Source organism: Oncorhynchus masou, chromosome 20 (assembly GCF_036934945.1).
Source record: "Oncorhynchus masou masou isolate Uvic2021 chromosome 20, UVic_Omas_1.1, whole genome shotgun sequence".
In the NCBI taxonomy this organism is placed as follows: Eukaryota; Metazoa; Chordata; class Actinopteri; order Salmoniformes; family Salmonidae; genus Oncorhynchus; species Oncorhynchus masou.
In genome coordinates, this window is record NC_088231.1 from 6,123,852 (window position 1) to 6,142,376 (window position 18,525).

Genomic DNA, 18,525 nt, shown 5'->3' on the forward strand with positions numbered 1-18,525 from the left:
AACTCTCTGAAGTTTCTAGAACTGGTTCAATGGTGTCTGTGACTATAACAGAACGAGTTCCGTGGTGAAAATCCCAAGAAAACCTGATCACAAAATCGACAAAGATAAAATCCATCCGCCAGTCTTTGTATTGTCTATGGCTTGCCATAAATGATGGAACTGTGCTTGCAATTCCTACAGCTTCCCACACGATGTCGCCAGTGTTGTGATGAGGAAATGGACTTCGTTTTGAAAACTTCTAGCTATTGAATACAGATCTCTCCGTGATCGTTTATTAACGTTTACTAATACCTAAACTTGGATTACAGAAGTAGGTTGAAGTGTTTTGTCAAAGTTTATAGGCAACTTTATGAATTTTATAAAATGATGTCACGTTCGGAAATGTGACTTTTTCCATGGATTTCTCGGTGTTCATAAATGGACATTTTGGGTATATATGGACCGATTTAATCGAAAAAAAGACCCAATTGTGATGTTTATGGGACATATAGGAGTGCCAACAAAGAAGCTCGTCAAAGGTAATGAATGTTTTATATTTTATTTCTGCGTTTTGTGTAGCGCCAGCTATGCTAATGTCTTTGTTTACGTCCCCTTTGTGTGTTTCTGGGGGCTGCATGCTATCAGATAATAGCTTCTCATGCTTTTGCCGAAAAGCATTTTACAAATCTGACATGTTGGCTATATTCACAACGAGTGTGGCTTGAATTGAGTACCCTGCATGTGAATTTTAATGAAAGTTTGAGTTGTATCGAGTACAATTAGTTGGCGCTCTGGAATTTCCGCTGATTTGGTTCCTGTACAGGTACATAATCCGTAAGAAGTTTTTAATTGGAGAGGACGGGCTCGTGGTAATGGCTGCAGCGGAATCAGTGAAACGGTATCAAATACACCAAACCTGTGGTTTCCATGTGTTTGATGCCATTCCATTTGCTCCGTTCCAGCTATTCGTATGAGCCGTCCTCCCCTCAGCAGCCTCCCCTGATACATTGATTACAGCAAATATTAGGTACACCTACCGAATACTGAGTTGAACCCTTTAAAAGGCCACAATATAATGTGTAGTTTTGTCACATCACACAATGCCACAGATGTCTCAAGTATTGAGGGCGCATGCAATTGGCATGCTGACTGCAGGAATGTCCACTAGGGGTGTTGCCAGAGAATTCAATGTTCCTTTCGCTACCAAAAGCCACCTTAAAGGTCATTTTATGGAATTTGGCCCTCAGAGGCTGGTGTATGGCATTGTGTGGGCGAGCGGTTTGTTGACATCTGCAATCATCACCTCATGTTTCAACATGATAATGCATGGCACCATGTCGCAAGGATCTGTACACAATTCCTGGAAGCTGAAAATGTTTCAGTTATTCCATGGCCTGCATATACTCACAAGATATGTCATCCATTATGTCATCCATTGAGCATGTTGGTGATGCTCTGGATCGACATGTACGACAGAGTGTTCCAGTTCCCGCCAATATTTAGCAACTTTGCACAGCCATTGAAGAGGAGTGGAACAACATTCCATAACCCCATAAAATTAGTGGATTCGGGCTATTTCAACCACACCCGTTGCTAACAGGTGTTACCATCCAGCACACAGTCATGCAATCTCCATAGACAAACATTTGCAGTAGAATGGCCTTACTGATTAGTGACTTTCAACATGTCACCGTCACAGGATGCCACCTTTCCAACAAGTCACTTCATCAAATGTCTGCCCTGCTAGAGCTGCCCCGGTCAACTGCAAGTGCTGTTATTGTGATGTGGAAATGTCTAGGAGCAACAACGGCTCAGCTGCGAAGTGGTAGGCCAAACAAGCTCACAGAGCAGGACTATCGAGTGCTGAAGAGCGTAGCGTGTAAAACACCTCTGTCCTCGGTTGCAACACTCACTACCAAGTTCCAAACTGACACTGGAAGCAACGTCAGCGCAATAACTGTTCGTCAAGAGCTTCATGATATCGGTTTCCATGGCCGAGCAGCCACACACAAGCCTAAGATCACCATGCGCAATGCCAAGCATCGGCTGGAGTGGTGTAAAGCTCGACTCTGGAACAGTGGCAACGTTCTCTGGAGTTACGAATCATGCTTCACCATCTGGCAGTCCAACGGATGAATCTGGGTTTGGCAGATATCAGGACAACGCTGCCTGCCCCAATGAAAGTTCCAACTGTACAGTTTGGTGAAGGAGGAATAATGGTCTGGGGCTGTTTTTCATGATTCGGTCTAGGCCCCTTAGTTCCTATAAAGTGAAATCTTAACGCTACAGGATACAATGACATTCTAGATGATTCTGTGCTTCCAACTTTGTGGCAACAGTTTGTAGAAGGCCCTTTCCTGTTTCAGTATGACAATGACCCCATGCAAAAACTGAGATCCATACAGAAATGGTTTGTCAAGATCTGTGTGGAAGAACTTGACTGGCCTTTGGGATGAATTGGAACGCCGACTGCGAGCCAGGCCTAATCGCCCAACATCAGTGCCCGACTCACTAATACTCTTATAGCTGAATGGAAGCAAGTCCCTGCAACAATGTTCTACATCTAGTGGAAAGCCTTCCCAGAAGAGTGGGAGATGTTTTAGCATCAAAGGGAGGACCAACTCCATATTAATGCCCATGATTTTGGAATGAGATACTCAATGAGCAGTATAGATATGAAGGTTCTTTCTCTATCTTCCTCACATTCCTCTCTCTCTCTCTGCCCTTATGAATGTACAGTAATGCTTTTTTTTAAGTATTAAAATGTGCGTATATTTGCCAAAACGTGACAGCGGTAAAATGTTTATTTTCAAGGTTATTTAAAAAAAATATACAATGTTTACCTCAATTATAGTGGATATTGTAGGTTCAGCTACTGCAATGCATAGTCAGAAATGTTCAGGTTTATGTTGTGCAGCTTTGATGGGTGCACAGTTCAATCACATGTTCAGAACAATACCTGTTTTATCTCCATGGAATAGTGTTTACTGGCTTGTTAAGGCAGTGTGCATATTGCAATGTTTAGATTCATTTAAAGAGGCTCACTTACACCACAATCAAACTCCAGCATTTTGGATAATATTTGTAATTTCTCATAATTGACATTTAGTACCAATCAATTTATTTTCATACACAGACACTTGACGTAAAACTAATGCTTGCTTGCATATTCATGAATGTACCAAAGTATATAAATTGTGCAAATAGCTGTTAAAACTGCAATTTTCAATTACAGAATGCCTCTAGTCTATTTGCCTATTCTGGCTACTGTGTGAGAATGCATTGATTGAATAAAGGTGTTTGCTGACCAATGCTTGTGATTTAACACTATCTTCAATCCCTACTTTAAACAGTTGCACCATTTTGCAGGGTGTTCATCGTTCACTTGATCTATTCACTGTTCAAGAAATGACAGCAAACTGCCCCAAATGACATATCTGAGAGGTCGGTTTGGACTGTGAAGAACTACTCGTTTTTGAGATCTGTTTCGAGAAGCTCTTAAAGTGCAAAGGCAATGCTACTGTATTTCAAACACAATGCAACTCACACCAGTCTATAGATAAGTATTGCTCATGCTATTGTGGCCCTCAACAAGCTCTCCCCTATAATCATTGCTCACGCTACAGTGGTCCTCCCAACAAGCTCTCCCCTACACTAATACACCCCTAGAGAGTGTCCGTGTGTCATCCATGATTACAGCCTGATGTCGAGTATGCTTCTATCTCTCCATCTGGAGACAGATTGGCATTGCTGCACAGGAAAGGGAAAGGGAAAGGGAAAGGAGGGATACCTAGTCAGTTGTACAATGGAATGCATTCAACTGAAATTTGTCTTCAGTGGTCTCATTAAGTTCTTCTGACTGTGTGGATGAGCGATGAATGTGTCTCAGTGGTTTTCAAAAAGTAACTTTCCCTCCCTAATAACTGTTGGATGGACTGAAAATAAGAAACTCACGTACTGTGTGTGCGTGTGTGTGTGTGCCTGTTTATGTGCATGCTGTTTGTCTCTGTGTGTGCGCATGTCCAAAAACATATGGTCAAGTGCCACAAAGAGGGACATATGCAAATTACAATTGGCCCAGAAGAGAGCAGTACACGGCGAGCCAACATTGATAATATGCATGTCAATCTCTCCTGGCTCAGGGTGGAAGAAAGATTGACTGCATCACTGCTTGTCTTTGTGAGAGGTATAGACATGTTAAAATCACCGAGCCGTCTGTTTAAGCGACTAACGCACGGCTCAGACAACCCTTCATGCCCAAGACATGCCACCAGTACAGACTACGGGAAATGCACAGTACTACATAGTAGAGCCATGACTACATCATGAAACTCAGTTCAAGCAGTGAAATCAGATTAAAAAACGGATAAAACGACAACTCATGGAACAGTGCGGACTATGACGAGACACACAACGGCACACACAGCATACTCAAACACATGCTAACACATCTGCCACTGGCACTGAGTAAAGCCTGTCTGTCTATGTCTGCTGATGACAGAACACTGTACACACATACATTTTAATACTGTTATTTTGCTGTAAGTTTTTTTTATTGATTTTGTAGTGTTGATATGTTATGGGTAGTTTCGTGTAGTAATGTGTTGTTATGAATCGTTTTATTGTGTGTAATTGTGATTGGACCCCAGGAAGAGAAGCTGCTGCCTTGGCAACAGCTAATGAGGATCCGGAATAAATGCAAAAAGGTGAATTAGTACCTAAGCTACTGTACATACAAGGAATTGTTTGTTTGTGTGTGTGTGTGTGTGCATGCATGTCTTGCAAACTTTCAGTTTGTTAGAGGTCAGTCCCGATGGTCAGGAAAACCGAGAAATGCAGCCATTGCTCAGCAACCTACTAGAGGAGCCTTCAGAGGTTAAAGAAGACTCGGTGTAAGAGTTAAAAAGAGAGAATGAGAGGGGGAAAGAGAGAGGGGGGAGAGAGAGAGCCAGGGGTTGTGGAAGGGGGTTAATTTCCAATCAGCAAGATCGCTGTGCATGCTGAACAGAGTTGAGTCTGAACATTTCACACACTAGAATCTAAGCCGGGCCAAACCTGGAAAAGAGGTCACAGTCGTGATTGCCATGAATCCTTGAATTTGTCAAAACGATCTCGCTGTATTCCTCATCATAATTGTTTACTACCTCATATACTTCAGGCATACTTAAAGACCCCTGCTGGAGAAAACAGCTGCTCAATGCTTTCTGAGTCACAAGTGTGGCCATCCACATTGACTACAGTGCCGGAAGTGATGCTGAAAATGGTCTGCAATGCATAGTCAGAAATGTTCAGGTTTATGTTGTGCAGCTTTGATGGGTGCACAGTTCAATCACATGTTCAGAACAATACCTGTTTTATCTCCATGGAATAGTGTTTACTGGCTTGTTAAGGCAGTGTGCATATTGCAATGTTTAGATTCATTTAAAGAGGCTCACTTACACCACAATCAAACTCCAGCATTTTGGATAATATTTGTAATTTCTCATAATTGACATTTAGTACCAATCAATTTATTTTCATACACAGACACTTGACGTAAAACTCATGTTAGCTTGCATATTCATGAATGTACCAAAGTATATAAATTGTGCAAATAGCTGTTAACTGCAATTTTTCAATTACAGAATGCCTCTAGTCTATTTGCCTATTCTGGCTACTGTGTGAGTATGCATTGATTGAATAAAGGTGTTTGCTGACCAATGCTTGTGATTTAACACTATCTTCAATCCCTACTTTAAACAGTTGCACCATTTTGCAGGGTGTTCATTGTTCACTTGATCTATTCACTGTTCAAGAAATGACAGCAAACTGCCCCAAATGACATATCTGAGAGGTCCGTTTGGACTGTGAAGAACTACTCGTTTTTGAGATCTGTTTCGAGTGCAAAGGCAATGCTACTGTATTTCGAACACAATGCAACTCACACCAGTCTATAGATAAGCATTGCTCATGCTATTGTGGCCCTCAACAAGCTCTCCCCTATAATCATTGCTCACGCTACAGTGGTCCTCCCAACAAGCTCTCCCCTACACTAATACACCCCTAGAGAGTGTCCGTGTGTCATCCATGATTACAGCCTGATGTTGAGTATGCTTCTATCTCTCCATCTGGAGACAGATTGGCATTGCTGCACAGGAAAGGGAAAAGGAAAAGAGGGATACCTAGTCAGTTGTACAATGGAATGCAAGAGTTGATGCTTTCTGAGTCACAAGTGTGGGCATCCACATTGACTACAGTGCCGGAAGTGATGCTGAAAATGGTCCCATTTTTTTGTAGCAGCTTCCTCCAAACCGGAACGTTTGGCCTTGGTTGTGGTAAACCTCCCAAATGGCACTTCTGAAACTACTTGTGCCTCATACTCTTTGCTTGAGCCACAAAATACAGTTTGTCAGTTCTCAGTCTTCAAAAGCCTCATGGCATCCATGATTTTAACCGGAAGTCACCGTGGTAGACATTGACATTCCCACCCTGAGTTTCCACTCAATCGTTGAAAGTCTTTCGGAAATCCTCTCCCCCATGTCCATAAGCCACAAATGAGTGTTCCTTGACACTTCCTGGGATTAACCTGGTACACTGCTTTGCCTCCCATTCAGCATGATATGCCATACTGACATTCAGCTCTGCTTTCAATAGACCCCCTTCTTTAGCATCTGCTCTAGACATTGAATATACTGGTCATCCACTGCATTAGGAGCCATGTCCATTTTCTTTACCACAGCAGTAACTTAAAGAATGGAGAGTAGTTAAACATATTATTTCAACCAAGAAAAACTGTCAAATTACCCATGTGGGATCCAACTTTTCAATACAACAATCTAATTTAGCAATTTTGTGCCATCTTACCTTTTATCAATATTTTCCATGACCGGTTGATTTTGGGACAATATCCCTTCTTAGCCTTCTATCAATTGTTTTGCCTTAATAATTATAACTCTTTACACTCAGGGGAATTGGCCTATATGGAGAGGGCCAAATTGAAATGTTTCTCACTGAAGAAATATGAGACGCCTATGCATAACCATGGTAAAAAAAACTGAAAGGGAACACTTAAGAAGATTATGAGGAAATGTTCAGAACAAAGGTGAGGACACAACAGTCAACCTGACACAATACAGAATACAACATTTTACTGAGAAAAGATTTTGGGGCTTTCAGTGCCACATATCACCGATAAGAATTACCCAATTCAATCCAAACTCTGCAGATAGCTTGTCCCACTCGTGATGAAGTGACAACTAAAACTTACCCCGCAGCAAGGAGGACCACTGTTAACACCATCAATTTCTGAACTCACATTTTCTTGTTTCCATTGTAGTACAGTGGCGATGTTAGAATGTAAATCTTAAGTGGGGCAAACAAAACAAAAAGTGGGATGCGTGCCAGCGAAGCCACTACACAACACTAAACAATACATTAATTGCACTATAACGGTGACACACGGTGCCCACAAACTGTTAGGGCCTACATAAAGCTGTCCCAACAGCAGAGTCCCCACATCTTACCACTGCTACACCTGGCTATCAGTGGAGCCTTGTCTGGCAGCGAAGCAGTTCATTCAGTCTCATTTACTGCCTTTAAAAAAACATAGCTGATATGGCTGACTTGCTTAAACAAATGTGGTTTCTATGGACAATTGAGATGTACAAAGTATGGCATATGGGGATGACAAGCGGATAAGAGGCAATCCGTGATTTCGATTCAGACATTAATGAGTGAGCTAGGACGGATGTAGTCAAAATAACTATTTGTTCAGCACTTTTGAAATGTACAGCAACAGAATTCAGAACATGGGCCGTTCTTACAGTATTCTCCCTGTACACCAAGTCAGAACCGTAGGATAAATAAGGAGGCATATAAGCAGACAATTAAAGTTCTTACAATATCCAATTATTATATTTCTCAAAAACAGGTTATAGGCTACATGTGCACCACCAAGTCAGAACAGTCGGCGACATTAAGAGGTGAAAATATAACTAATTATTAGGGTGAGGCACATGAGCTACTAACAGCTTACTGGACAACATACACTTAATATTACTTTATTGGATACAGTATACATATCTCCCTGGCATATTGCATCATTTATGCAGCAGTATACAAGACATTTTTGGACTCACCTTGTTGTGCTGTGCTCACTTGAACAGGAAGGTACCGCGGCGGTCCTTTATGGGCAAATTTTGTCATCAAAGTCTGGCATTCTCTGGACTTAAGGTGCTTTCAAGACAACTGGGAACTAGAAGAAAAAAAGGTTGAATCATGATGACATCAGTGATCTTCAGGTTGTAGCTCTAGAAAGAGGCCCAAGTTCCAGATTTACAATTCCAAATTGGTTGAAAGTTCAAAACATATTTTCCCAGTCGTAGCTCGTTTTTCCCCGTGTTCCCAGTTGTCTTGAATTAACTAAAGTCAGATTTTGTAGTTCCGAGTTAACAGTTGTTTTGAGAGCGGGACAAATCATGCTTCATTGACGGTTTATAATTTTAATATTGGAAAAGAGACCCTTAATCTTAGACTTGGTACAACACAGCCAATACACTGAATAGGAGGCTAACAATTTCTTTGCAATGCTTGCAGTTAGCCACTGATTCCTTCCAAACCACTCAGTGTTGAATTTGCGATTTCCAACTTGTTGTGAAATGTTTATGTCCAATGGCCGATGAGCACCGATATGTTATGTCTATCATTTCATTATTTCTCGTCGTATGACAATTATTTGAAAAGGATTTGCAGATAGATTGTCGACTTGATTTATGAGGATGACTGCTATAATTAGAAAAAAAGGGGTGAGAAGTTGAAACCATAATTCAAATCACATCTAATTTTATTAGTCACATACGCCAAATACAACAGGTGTAGTAGACCTTACAGTGAAATGCTTACTTATGAGCCCCTAACCAACAATGCAGTTAAAAATATATATATATTTATATATACGAGTAAGAATAAGAAATAAGGTAACAACTAATGAAACTTCTTAGAACAGTGTAAGTTACCTCAGTTATACCAGGACCTGTGTGTATTGATATTTGCACCACAGTTGTAAGGCAGGCTTGACCTCAACTCTTCTTTGCAGAAACCCCCTTGTGTTTCAATGAGGCAAGACTCAAATGAATTGTTCTTCAATTCTGGTCCAGGTCACACAGTGTGTGCAGGTTTTAGTTCCAGTCCAGTACTAAAACATCTGATTCAACTAATCAAGGGCTTTATGGTCGGTTGATTAGTTGTATCCAGTGAGCTGGTGCTGGGCTGGAACAAAAGCCTGCACAACATGCAGGTTCCAGGATAAGGATGAAATATTAGCCAAAACATGTGTGGCTGTAGCTGTGATTGAGTCAGTGCAAACACCTTGTAACTAAGACCTAAAGGCTAGTGCTACTGTGATTTTGAGCATGGCTTGAGCTTGGAGAAAGGGCACTCTCTGTCCACATCCCTCATAGGTATGACAGTCATTTCCCATCACACATATTACACAACCTAAGTATTACGAGGTCATACATACTGTCTGTCTGGACTGTCAGGTTATGAGCCTTACATCATTAATTGAATGTACATGCGTATCACCCCAATGAATGTAAAGTCGTTTCCAGCTGGAGAAGCTTACTACTATTAATTATCTAATACATTTAATAAATCTATCGCTCCTTCCCACCCCAATGCGTAGATGCAAAAGGTGTCCTATCCAATACTAAAAAATGCTCAACTTGTTTCTTTATTCGATAACAAAACAAGAGGAAAATTAAATTACATCTATGAAAACTGGACACCACCCAGTCAATTGTTGTGATACCAAAATATTTGCTAAATGCATAACATATTGTTTAAAACATCTTATCTAATATTATCTATTCACCATGATATTTTTTTCACAAAAACAATCAAATGCAAAGAAATACATTTTTCAAGAGAATATCATTATGCTAAGAGGGATTTGACAGGTTTGCGATTTGTCACATTTGATGAATATCTATGTGTCTGTGTAAACTGATATTACATACATGCAATTGTGTGTGTCTGTTTGTCCTTTTCAATAGATGCAGTCAAGAGGTCATTGGATCTCAACCAAAACAATGGAAATGCCATGGAAACGCATCGCATGGGGGAAAGATCCAGTATCTCCTCAATGGCCACCAGCAAAATTAGCCTACATTTAGGCTATTGTTTATGTGTGTTTCACACTATGTTGAGGTAAAAATCAGAGTAATGTTGGTATTGATGTCAACCTGAATACATGTTGATGTCATCATCACCAGGAAACTACAGTTAAACTGCATTACAGTCAATGCTAACTATGCTACCAGTCAATACAAATGGGAGTTAGCCTTTAGCAGTCACTTCTACTAAACCTGAAAAGGGACTACTTCTAAATGTTGTGCCGTGAAAACAGACAGATATCCAAATCAAACTTTAGTAAGAACATTATGGGCATGTTACAATACATCAAAAATTACAATTTGACAAATATCTATTTTGTTAGATCAGATTGGTTGAATGTGCGTCCTTCTATCCCCCACGGTCTGCGTTCCATTGACTTCTTTACCGCATCTATTAGCGTTCAACACTTTAGTTTATCAGAGATGATCAGTCCTGGTGATCAGGGAGATACAGAGAGATACAACCACAAGAACAGACAGGCTACTGCCAAGCCATTGAGTAGAGGAGCCTTTGGGGGTGATTGATGGAGGACTCGTAGTTGTAGGAGATCTGGTGAGACAAACAGACAAAGACAGACTTTCATTCTCCAAAGAATAAGGTAGACATTATAAAACACTTGACTCTTGTGTCGTCTACACCTGTTTGGTAGTCTAATGTTGTCATATTTTCGCTTACATAACCTGGCCTCACCTGGGGAAGAGGTAACAGTCGCGGATGCTGTCAATGCTGTGGGTCCTTGAACTTGTCAAAACGATCTCTTTGTACTCGTGATCTACATTTTTTACATTCTTTACCTCAGCCACCCTAAACACCTCTGCTGGGGAGATCAGCTGATCAATGCTGTCTGAGAAGCAAGTGTAATCATCCACGTTGACTACAGTGCAAGAAGTAATGTTGAAAAGGATCCCATTGTCTGAAGCAGATTCCTCCGCATCGGAACGCTTGGCCTTGGTTGAGGTAAACCTCCCAAATCGCACTTCTGACCCTACTTGTGCCTCATACCCTTTGCTTGAGCCACGAAACACAGTCTGGCAGTTCTCTGTCTTCAAAAGCCTCATGGCATCCATTAGAAGGAAGTGGAGGGATTTGAACCGGAAGTTGCCGTTATACACAGTGACATTCCCACCCTGAGTCTCCACTGCTTCGTTGAACATCTTTCTGAACACATTTCCCCCATGTCCATAAGCCACCAATGCATCCGTGTGTTCCTTGACGCCTCCCGGGATTAACTTTGTACACTGCTTTGTCCCCCAGGCATCCCTATACTTTGTACTGTCTTTCAGTTCTTCTTCCAGCAGACCCCCTTCCACAACCTTCTTCAACATCTGCTCCCGACAGTGAGTGTACTGGTCATCCACGGCATTGGGAACCATGTCCATTACCTTTGCCTGAGTCACCTGTAATAGTAAAGAGAATTGTTTCCTTTTTTAATACAGGTAGTATCACAGTGTAACAATGTATAGCACTCAACATTTTATGACAATACAATTCTAATTTGCCAAGTTCAAATTCAAGCATTTGCCAAATTAAGTACATCAAGGCCAGTTTCCCCCAGACCCAGAGTGAGCCTAGTTCTTGACTAAAAATCATGCTCAATGGAGAATCCAGGAATAGGCTCACTCTGGATCTGGAAAACGGCCCAGAAGTCTGTCCTTACAGTATGGCTGGTTCAATCAGTGGTGTAAAGTACTTAAGTAGTACTTTAAAGTATTTTTATTTAAGTCCCACACTCATCAAGAGAACGAGTGGTCATCCCTACTGCCTATGGTCAGGCGGACTCACTAAACACAAATGCATCTTTTGCAAATAGTGTCTGAGTGTTGGAGTGTGCGCCTGGCTGTACATACATTTTAAAAACAAGAAAATGGTACTGTCTATTTTGCTTAATATAAGGATTTTTTTTTTAATTATTTATACTTTTACTTCTACTTTTGATACTTAAGTATATTTAAAACCAAATACTTTTACTCAAGTAGTATTTTACTGGGTGACTTTCACTTTTACTTGAGTAACTTTCTATTAAGCTACACTACCGTTCAAAAGTTTGGGGTCACTTAGAAATGTCCTTGTTTTTTAAAGAAAAGCTTATTTTTTTGTCCATTAAAATAACATAAAATGTATCAGAAATACAGTGTAGACATTGTTAATGTTGTAAATGACTATTGTAGCTGGAAACAGTTGATTTTTTCAAATGGAATATCTACTAGAGGTCGACCGATTAATCAGAATGGCTGATTAATTAGGGCCGATTTCAAGTTTTCATAACAATCGGAAATCTGTATTTTTGGGCGCCGATTTTTGTTAATACCTTTATTTAACTAGGAAAGTCAGTTAAGAACACATTCTTATTTTCAATTACATCCTAGGAACGGTGGGTTAACTGCCTTGTTCAGGAGCAGAATGACAGATTTTCACCTTGTCAGCTCGGGGGATCCAATCTTACAACCGTACAGTTAACCACTCCAACGCTCATAACCACCTGATGACATTGCACTCCACTAGGAGCCTGCCTGTTACGCGAATGCAGTAGAAGCCAAGATAAGTTGCTAGCTACCATTAAACTTATCTTATAAAAAACAATCAATCAATTATAATCACTAGTTATAACTACACACAGGATGATTTAACAAAAGCGCATTTGCGAAAAAAGCACAATCTTTGGACGACTGTACCTAACCATAAACACCAATGCCTTTCTTAAAATCAATACACAGAAGTATATATTTTTAAACCTGCATATTTAGCTAAAAGAAATCCAGGTTAGCAGGCAATATTAACCAGGTGAAATTGTGTCATTTCTCTTGCGTTCATTGCACGCAGAGTCAGGGTATATGCAACAGTTTGGGCAGCCTGGCTCATTGAGAACTAATTTGCCAGAATTTTACATAATTATGACATAACATTGAAGGTTGTGCAATGTAAAAAGAATATTTAGATTTAGGGATGCCACCCGTTAGATAAAATACAGAACGTTTCCGTATTTCACTGAAATAATAAACGTTTTGTTTTCGAAATGGTAGTTTCCAGATTTGACCATATTAATGACCAAAGGCTCGTATTTCTGTGTGTTATTATGTTATAATTAAGTCTGATTTGATAGAGCAGTCTGACTGAGCGATGGTAAACAGCAGCAGGCTCGTAAGCATTCATTCAAACAGCACTTTCGCCAGCAGCTCTTCGCAAGCACAGCGCTGTTTATGACTTCAAGCCTATCAGCCTAATGGCTGGTGTAAGCGATATGAAATGGCTAGCTAGTTAGCTGGGTGTGCGCTAATAGCGTTTCAAACGTCATTCACTCTGAGATTTGGAGAAGTTATTCCCCTTGCTCTGCAAAGCCATATCACAGACTGGCCAATAAAAAGAAAAGATGGGCAAAAGAACACAGACACTGGACAGAGGAAGATTGGAAAAAAAGTGTTATGGACAGACAAATCTAAGTTTGAGGTGTTCGGATCACAAAGAAGAACATTCGTAAGATGGAGAAAAAAATGAAAAGATGCTAAAAGATTATTAAAAGACGCCATCTGTCAAGCATGATGGTGGAGGCAATGTGATGGTCTGGGGGTGCTTTGGTGGTGGTAAAGTGGGAGATTTGTACAGGGTAAAAGGGATCTTGAAGAAGGAAGGCTACCACTCCATTTTGCAACACCATGCCATACCCTGTGGACGGCACTTCATTGGAGCCAATTTCCTCCTACAACAGGACAATGACCCAAAGCACAGCTCCAAACTATGCAATAACTATTTAGGGAAGAAGCAGTCAGCTGGTATTCTGTCTATAATGGAGTGGTCAGCACAGTCACTGGATCTCAACCCTATTGAGTTGTTGTGGGAGGAGCTTGACCGTATGGTACGTAGAAGTTCCCATCAAGCCAATCCAACTTGTGGGAGGTGCTTCAGGAAGCATGAGGTGAAATCTCTTCAGATGATCTCAACAAATTGACAACTAGAATACTGAAGGTCTGCAAGGCTAGAATTGCTGCAAATGGAGGATTCTTTGACGAAAGCAAAGTTTGAAGGACACAATTATGATTTAAATTAAAAATCATTATTTATAACCTTGTCAACGTCTTGACTATATTTCCTATTCATTTTGCAACAAATTTCATGCATGTTTTCATGGGAAACAAGGACTTTTCTAAGTGACCCCAAACTTTGAACGGTACTTTTACTCAAGTATGACAATTGGGTACTTTTTCCACAACTGGGTTCAATCAATTCAATCTTACAACAACAAAAAATGTGTTTGGTCAAAACTCTTACCCTGTGAGAGAGCGCAGCAACGAGGATCAATATGAATGTCTTCTCTCTCTGGCCCTGCATTTTCCCAGAAATGGCTGCCTTGTGTGTTCTGGTGACCAATGAATGAGGGATTGAGAGGAGATGGGACAGATCAGAGATGAGAAACAAAATGCAATTGAGAGTAAATTACATTGTGAGGTTATAAATAGCAAACAAGAATCTTAAACTTACACAGACACAATTTTACTGTATGTTTTACAACATTTAGGGGTCTTTCATCACAAAAAGTCCAGGCAATGTTTAACTACACAACTGCTGTCCCTTCTCATAGGTATTATTCTGAAAGTTGACGCAACTACGACATAGATATTTTCAGTGTGGTATGTTCCTAGACTCAAGTGTAAGTTGCCTACAGCTGTTTTAATTGAGTAAGTTAACTATTAATGACTCAAACTATAGGCCTACAATTCACTGTTATAAAAGGCCCTAAAACCTAACAAGCATAACATGGGACAATCAAAATAATACATGAAAGACACGATTTGGACACATACCTTCAGAGTCGTGTGGTGCTCTCCTTGGGTAGACTAAATAACAGAATGAGAGAATATCAGTGTGCCTCTCTTCGGGGGCGTTTGCACATATTTTCCACTCACTCCCTGATGACCAAAAATGGAAGGAAACCGAGGTCCTTATCTTTACAGAGCAACTCCTTTTCCTTCCTCCTGACTGGAGGAGGAAATAACAAACAAAAAAATATCATTCCCCCCCCCCCCCCCCTTATACCATAGTTTGGGTTGGCAATGGGCCTAGTGCAGTTTTACCAAGCCGTGCAATTGTTGTCAGTAGTGATTTGGGGTTTTGCCTGATACAAAAAAATCTAAATTAAATGAACAAACATACAGAGTCAGACTATCTATGACACAGTCGGCCAGTAATACCTTAACTGGGGAGGACGGGCTCATAGTAATGGCTGGAACGGAATTAAGGGAATGCTATCGAACACATCAAATACATGTTTTTAATTCGTTTGATACCATTCCATTCACTGCATTCCAGCCATTATTATGAGCCGTCCTCCCCTCAGCAGCTTCCTGTGATGTTATGGCATTTCTGTCTGCAACGTTCCACATTTGCATACTGATCGTGGCCCGGTATGTAGCCCTTTTATACTCCAAACTTGGTCCAGGGACTACACACAATAACCCTTCATGGAAAAGTGGAATTGAGTGTTTTTTGAATTATAAATTAATATAAATTCAAAATAAATATTCAACCCTTTCGTTATGGCATGCCTAAATAAGTTTAGAGGTAATAATGTCCTTAACAAGTCATAAAATAAGTTGCATGGACTTTCGTTGTGTGCAATAATAGTGTTTAACATGATTTTGTAATGAGTACCTCATCTCTGTATCCCACACATACAATTATCCCTCAGTCGAGCAGAGAATTTCAAACACAGATTCAACCACAAAGCAGGGAGGCAAACTGGTGAGGTCCCAAAAAGGTGACACCTTTTTTTATTGCATTGAAACATGCAAAAAAAAATGCCTGCTAGGGGGAAATGTAGTTTTTAACAAATTAAACAATAAAGAATATAATCTACATGATCAGTCTCTGTGTGTAAAAAAAAAAAGTGGTTAAAGTGAACCTAACTCACAGCTACTGAATGTAAAGAAAGCAATCCAATGTAATTTGTTGCCTAGACTTTACTGCAAATGACACTCAAGTCTTGATAAAAAAACAACACATTAATATTGCAGTTAGCCATTATAATAGAATGCTTGTGACCACACATATATATTCCACTTGGGAAAATAAATCTTAAAGTAGAAATAGAATGAAACAAACAAGCATTCTCTTTTTTCTATATTATAGTGGCTACTATAGACATCGATCAAGTGCACAAGGCTACATGTGTGCAAAAATAAAGTTCACTGAGTAAAACAAAGTATAATCCCCCCTTACTCACACGTTACTGTCAAATTCAACACAACAAAAACAATATATTTGGGCTACAATGCACACTATTACATTGTACACTTTCTGCCTGTGGACATCTGTTCTACAATGTGCCAGCAAAAGTGAGAAAGAGCGAAAGGGTGTGGTGTTCCTTCCACATCTATAGTGGCATCCAGTTTAAGCCAGGCCCAGCTCCAGCTACACTTGATCCCTGAATCCACTTGTTTAACAAGCAACGCCCCCATTTTCATCTAGTTCTCTCATTCTGAAAATTAACCACATTATGTAGAGGGAAAACATTAGTTAACAGATAGTGGTTAGTTCGTTTGTTAGTTAACTAGTTAACATTTCACACAGATTGCCAGGGTCCAGTAAGCAACTGACGCCTTATAACTTGAGGAACGGTGTTGTGTCGTAAATCGAGTGAAGAGCAGAAATCTCAACTGGCAAGCAAGTCGCAGCAAGCAAATCGCTGCAATGAAGAAGGCGAAGGGGGATGATTTTTTAATTGCTGCAACATGCTTGCTGCAACTTGCTTGCGAGTTGAGATTTCTGCTCTTCACTCCGTTGTCAATTTAGCCTACATTTCACTGATCTTAGTGGCAGTTTTCGGTTTGACAATTTGTTTCAAGTGTTTATGTCTGGCTTGTTTGGAACCCTGGGCGAACCCCCCCTTCAGCGCCCGAATCGGGGGCGCCCCCTTGATGTCGCCCTGGGTGGCTGCCCATGTCGCCTGTACCTCCATGTTTAATATAACACATACATGAATTATTCATTTCGGTTGCCTATCCTGATTTGAAGTTTGTTCTAATGAAAGTGTTTGACTGATATGTGCCACAGAAAGTATTTGACTCTAGCCACAAAATTAAGGAAATTAGAAGGGTGGGGAGAATTTTTGGCATAACGGCAAGGAGTCGTATGCAAGTTAATACTATAGCGAATTGGTTAGGTTACCAATGTTAGCTCATCTGATGTTAACTATCTGACTTTATTAGCTAGCTAATTTTCACACCATAAACTCAATTATTTATCAGATAAGTTGGCTAATGTTGCCCAACATTTCTCTGGCTAGCTAACAGGTCCAGCTAGCAAAATACTTAACAGTGCTAATACTTATTCACCACACTTTCTCCCTCACCTCAAACTATCCAAAAGCCAGTAGTTTTTCGGTTACAGCTCATGAAGTACACTTCATCACCTTCTCACCCCGGTCTTCGTGGTCAGGCTTCTCACCTAAAATTACCTCTTCGTTATCGTTCAGGGGACGCGCTGCTGTTACTGGCAAGCTGACTTTCAAGAGGCGCGCTGATGCTGTAACTAGTATGTTGGTTGTCTCCTCTTTCTTCAGGAGCGGTGCTGCGCTGCATTCTGCTGTTATGTAACGATTGGCTGAACCTTTGACGGTAGTGAACAGAAAGTGTTATGTTTGGGTTTGTGGAACATCCAATACAACACATTACTAAGTACCACTCTCCATATTTTAATGTTATGGGTATGATTGTAATCATTAAGGACTGGGGAGTTTTTCAGGATAAAAAAAAGAAACGGAATGGAGCTAAGCATAGGCAAAACCCGGTTCAGTCTGCTTTCTACCAGACACTGGGAGATGAATTCACCTTTCAGCAGGACAATAAGCTAAAACACAATGCCAAATCGCCACTTGAGATGCTTACCAAGAAGGCTGTGAATATTCCTGAGTGGCCAAGTTACAGTTTTGACTTAAATCTACTTGAAAATCTATGGCAAGACCTTCAAATGGTTGTCTAGCAATGATCAACAACCAATTTGACAGAGCTTGAAGAATTTCGAAAAGAATAATGGACAAATGTTGCACAACCCAGGTGTGGAAAGCTCTTAGACTTACCCAGAAAGACTCACAGCTGTAATCGCTGCCAAAGGTGATTCTACAAAGTATTGACTCAGGGGTGTGAATACTTATGTAAATGAAACATGTTTGTATTTCATTTTCAATAAATGTGCAATAAAATTCTAAAAACATATTTTCACTTCGTCATTATGGGGTATTGTGTGTAGATGGGTGAGAGAAAACAAACGTTTAATACATTTTGAATTCAGGCTATAAAACAACAAAATGTGGAATAAGTCAAGAGGTATGAATACTTTCTGAAGGTATCGTAGCCTAGCCAGAATCCGACTGGACGTCATTCCTTGGAAAAATCCAGGAGAGCT

General features: G+C 40.3%; 1 protein-coding gene across 3 annotated transcripts; it reads right to left on the reverse strand.

The window, feature by feature from the left end:
• Positions 1-8,782: 8,782 nt before the first annotated feature.
• LOC135506769 (T-cell ecto-ADP-ribosyltransferase 2-like) lies at positions 8,783-17,662 on the reverse strand. Of its 3 annotated transcripts, none has more exons than XM_064926140.1 (5): positions 17,474-17,662; positions 14,928-14,960; positions 14,395-14,482; positions 10,822-11,528; positions 8,783-10,680 (listed from the first exon to the last, which is right to left on the reverse strand). In XM_064926140.1, exons 3-5 carry the CDS (start codon positions 14,452-14,454, stop codon positions 10,548-10,550), a joined length of 900 nt encoding a protein of 299 aa, XP_064782212.1. In that variant the 5' UTR covers positions 14,455-14,482; positions 14,928-14,960; positions 17,474-17,662; the 3' UTR covers positions 8,783-10,547. The 3 variants fall into 3 exon arrangements, with proteins under 3 accessions (XP_064782212.1, XP_064782211.1, XP_064782213.1); XM_064926139.1 differs by having other exon boundaries at positions 14,928-15,032; XM_064926141.1 differs by having other exon boundaries at positions 17,569-17,587.
• Between the last annotated feature and the right edge of the window lie 863 nt (positions 17,663-18,525).

Coding starts and splice junctions, on each gene's coding strand:
- LOC135506769 (XM_064926140.1), bottom strand. CDS start 14,454: ATGCAGGGCCAGAGAGAGAAGACATTCATATTGATCCTCGTTGCTGCG. Junction 11,529..14,394: donor TTGCTGCGCTCTCTCACAGG/GTAAGAGTTTTG, acceptor TTACTATTACAG/GTGACTCAGGCAAAGGTAAT. Junction 10,681..10,821: donor GACTGTTACCTCTTCCCCAG/GTGAGGCCAGGT, acceptor TTGTCTCACCAG/ATCTCCTACAACTACGAGTC.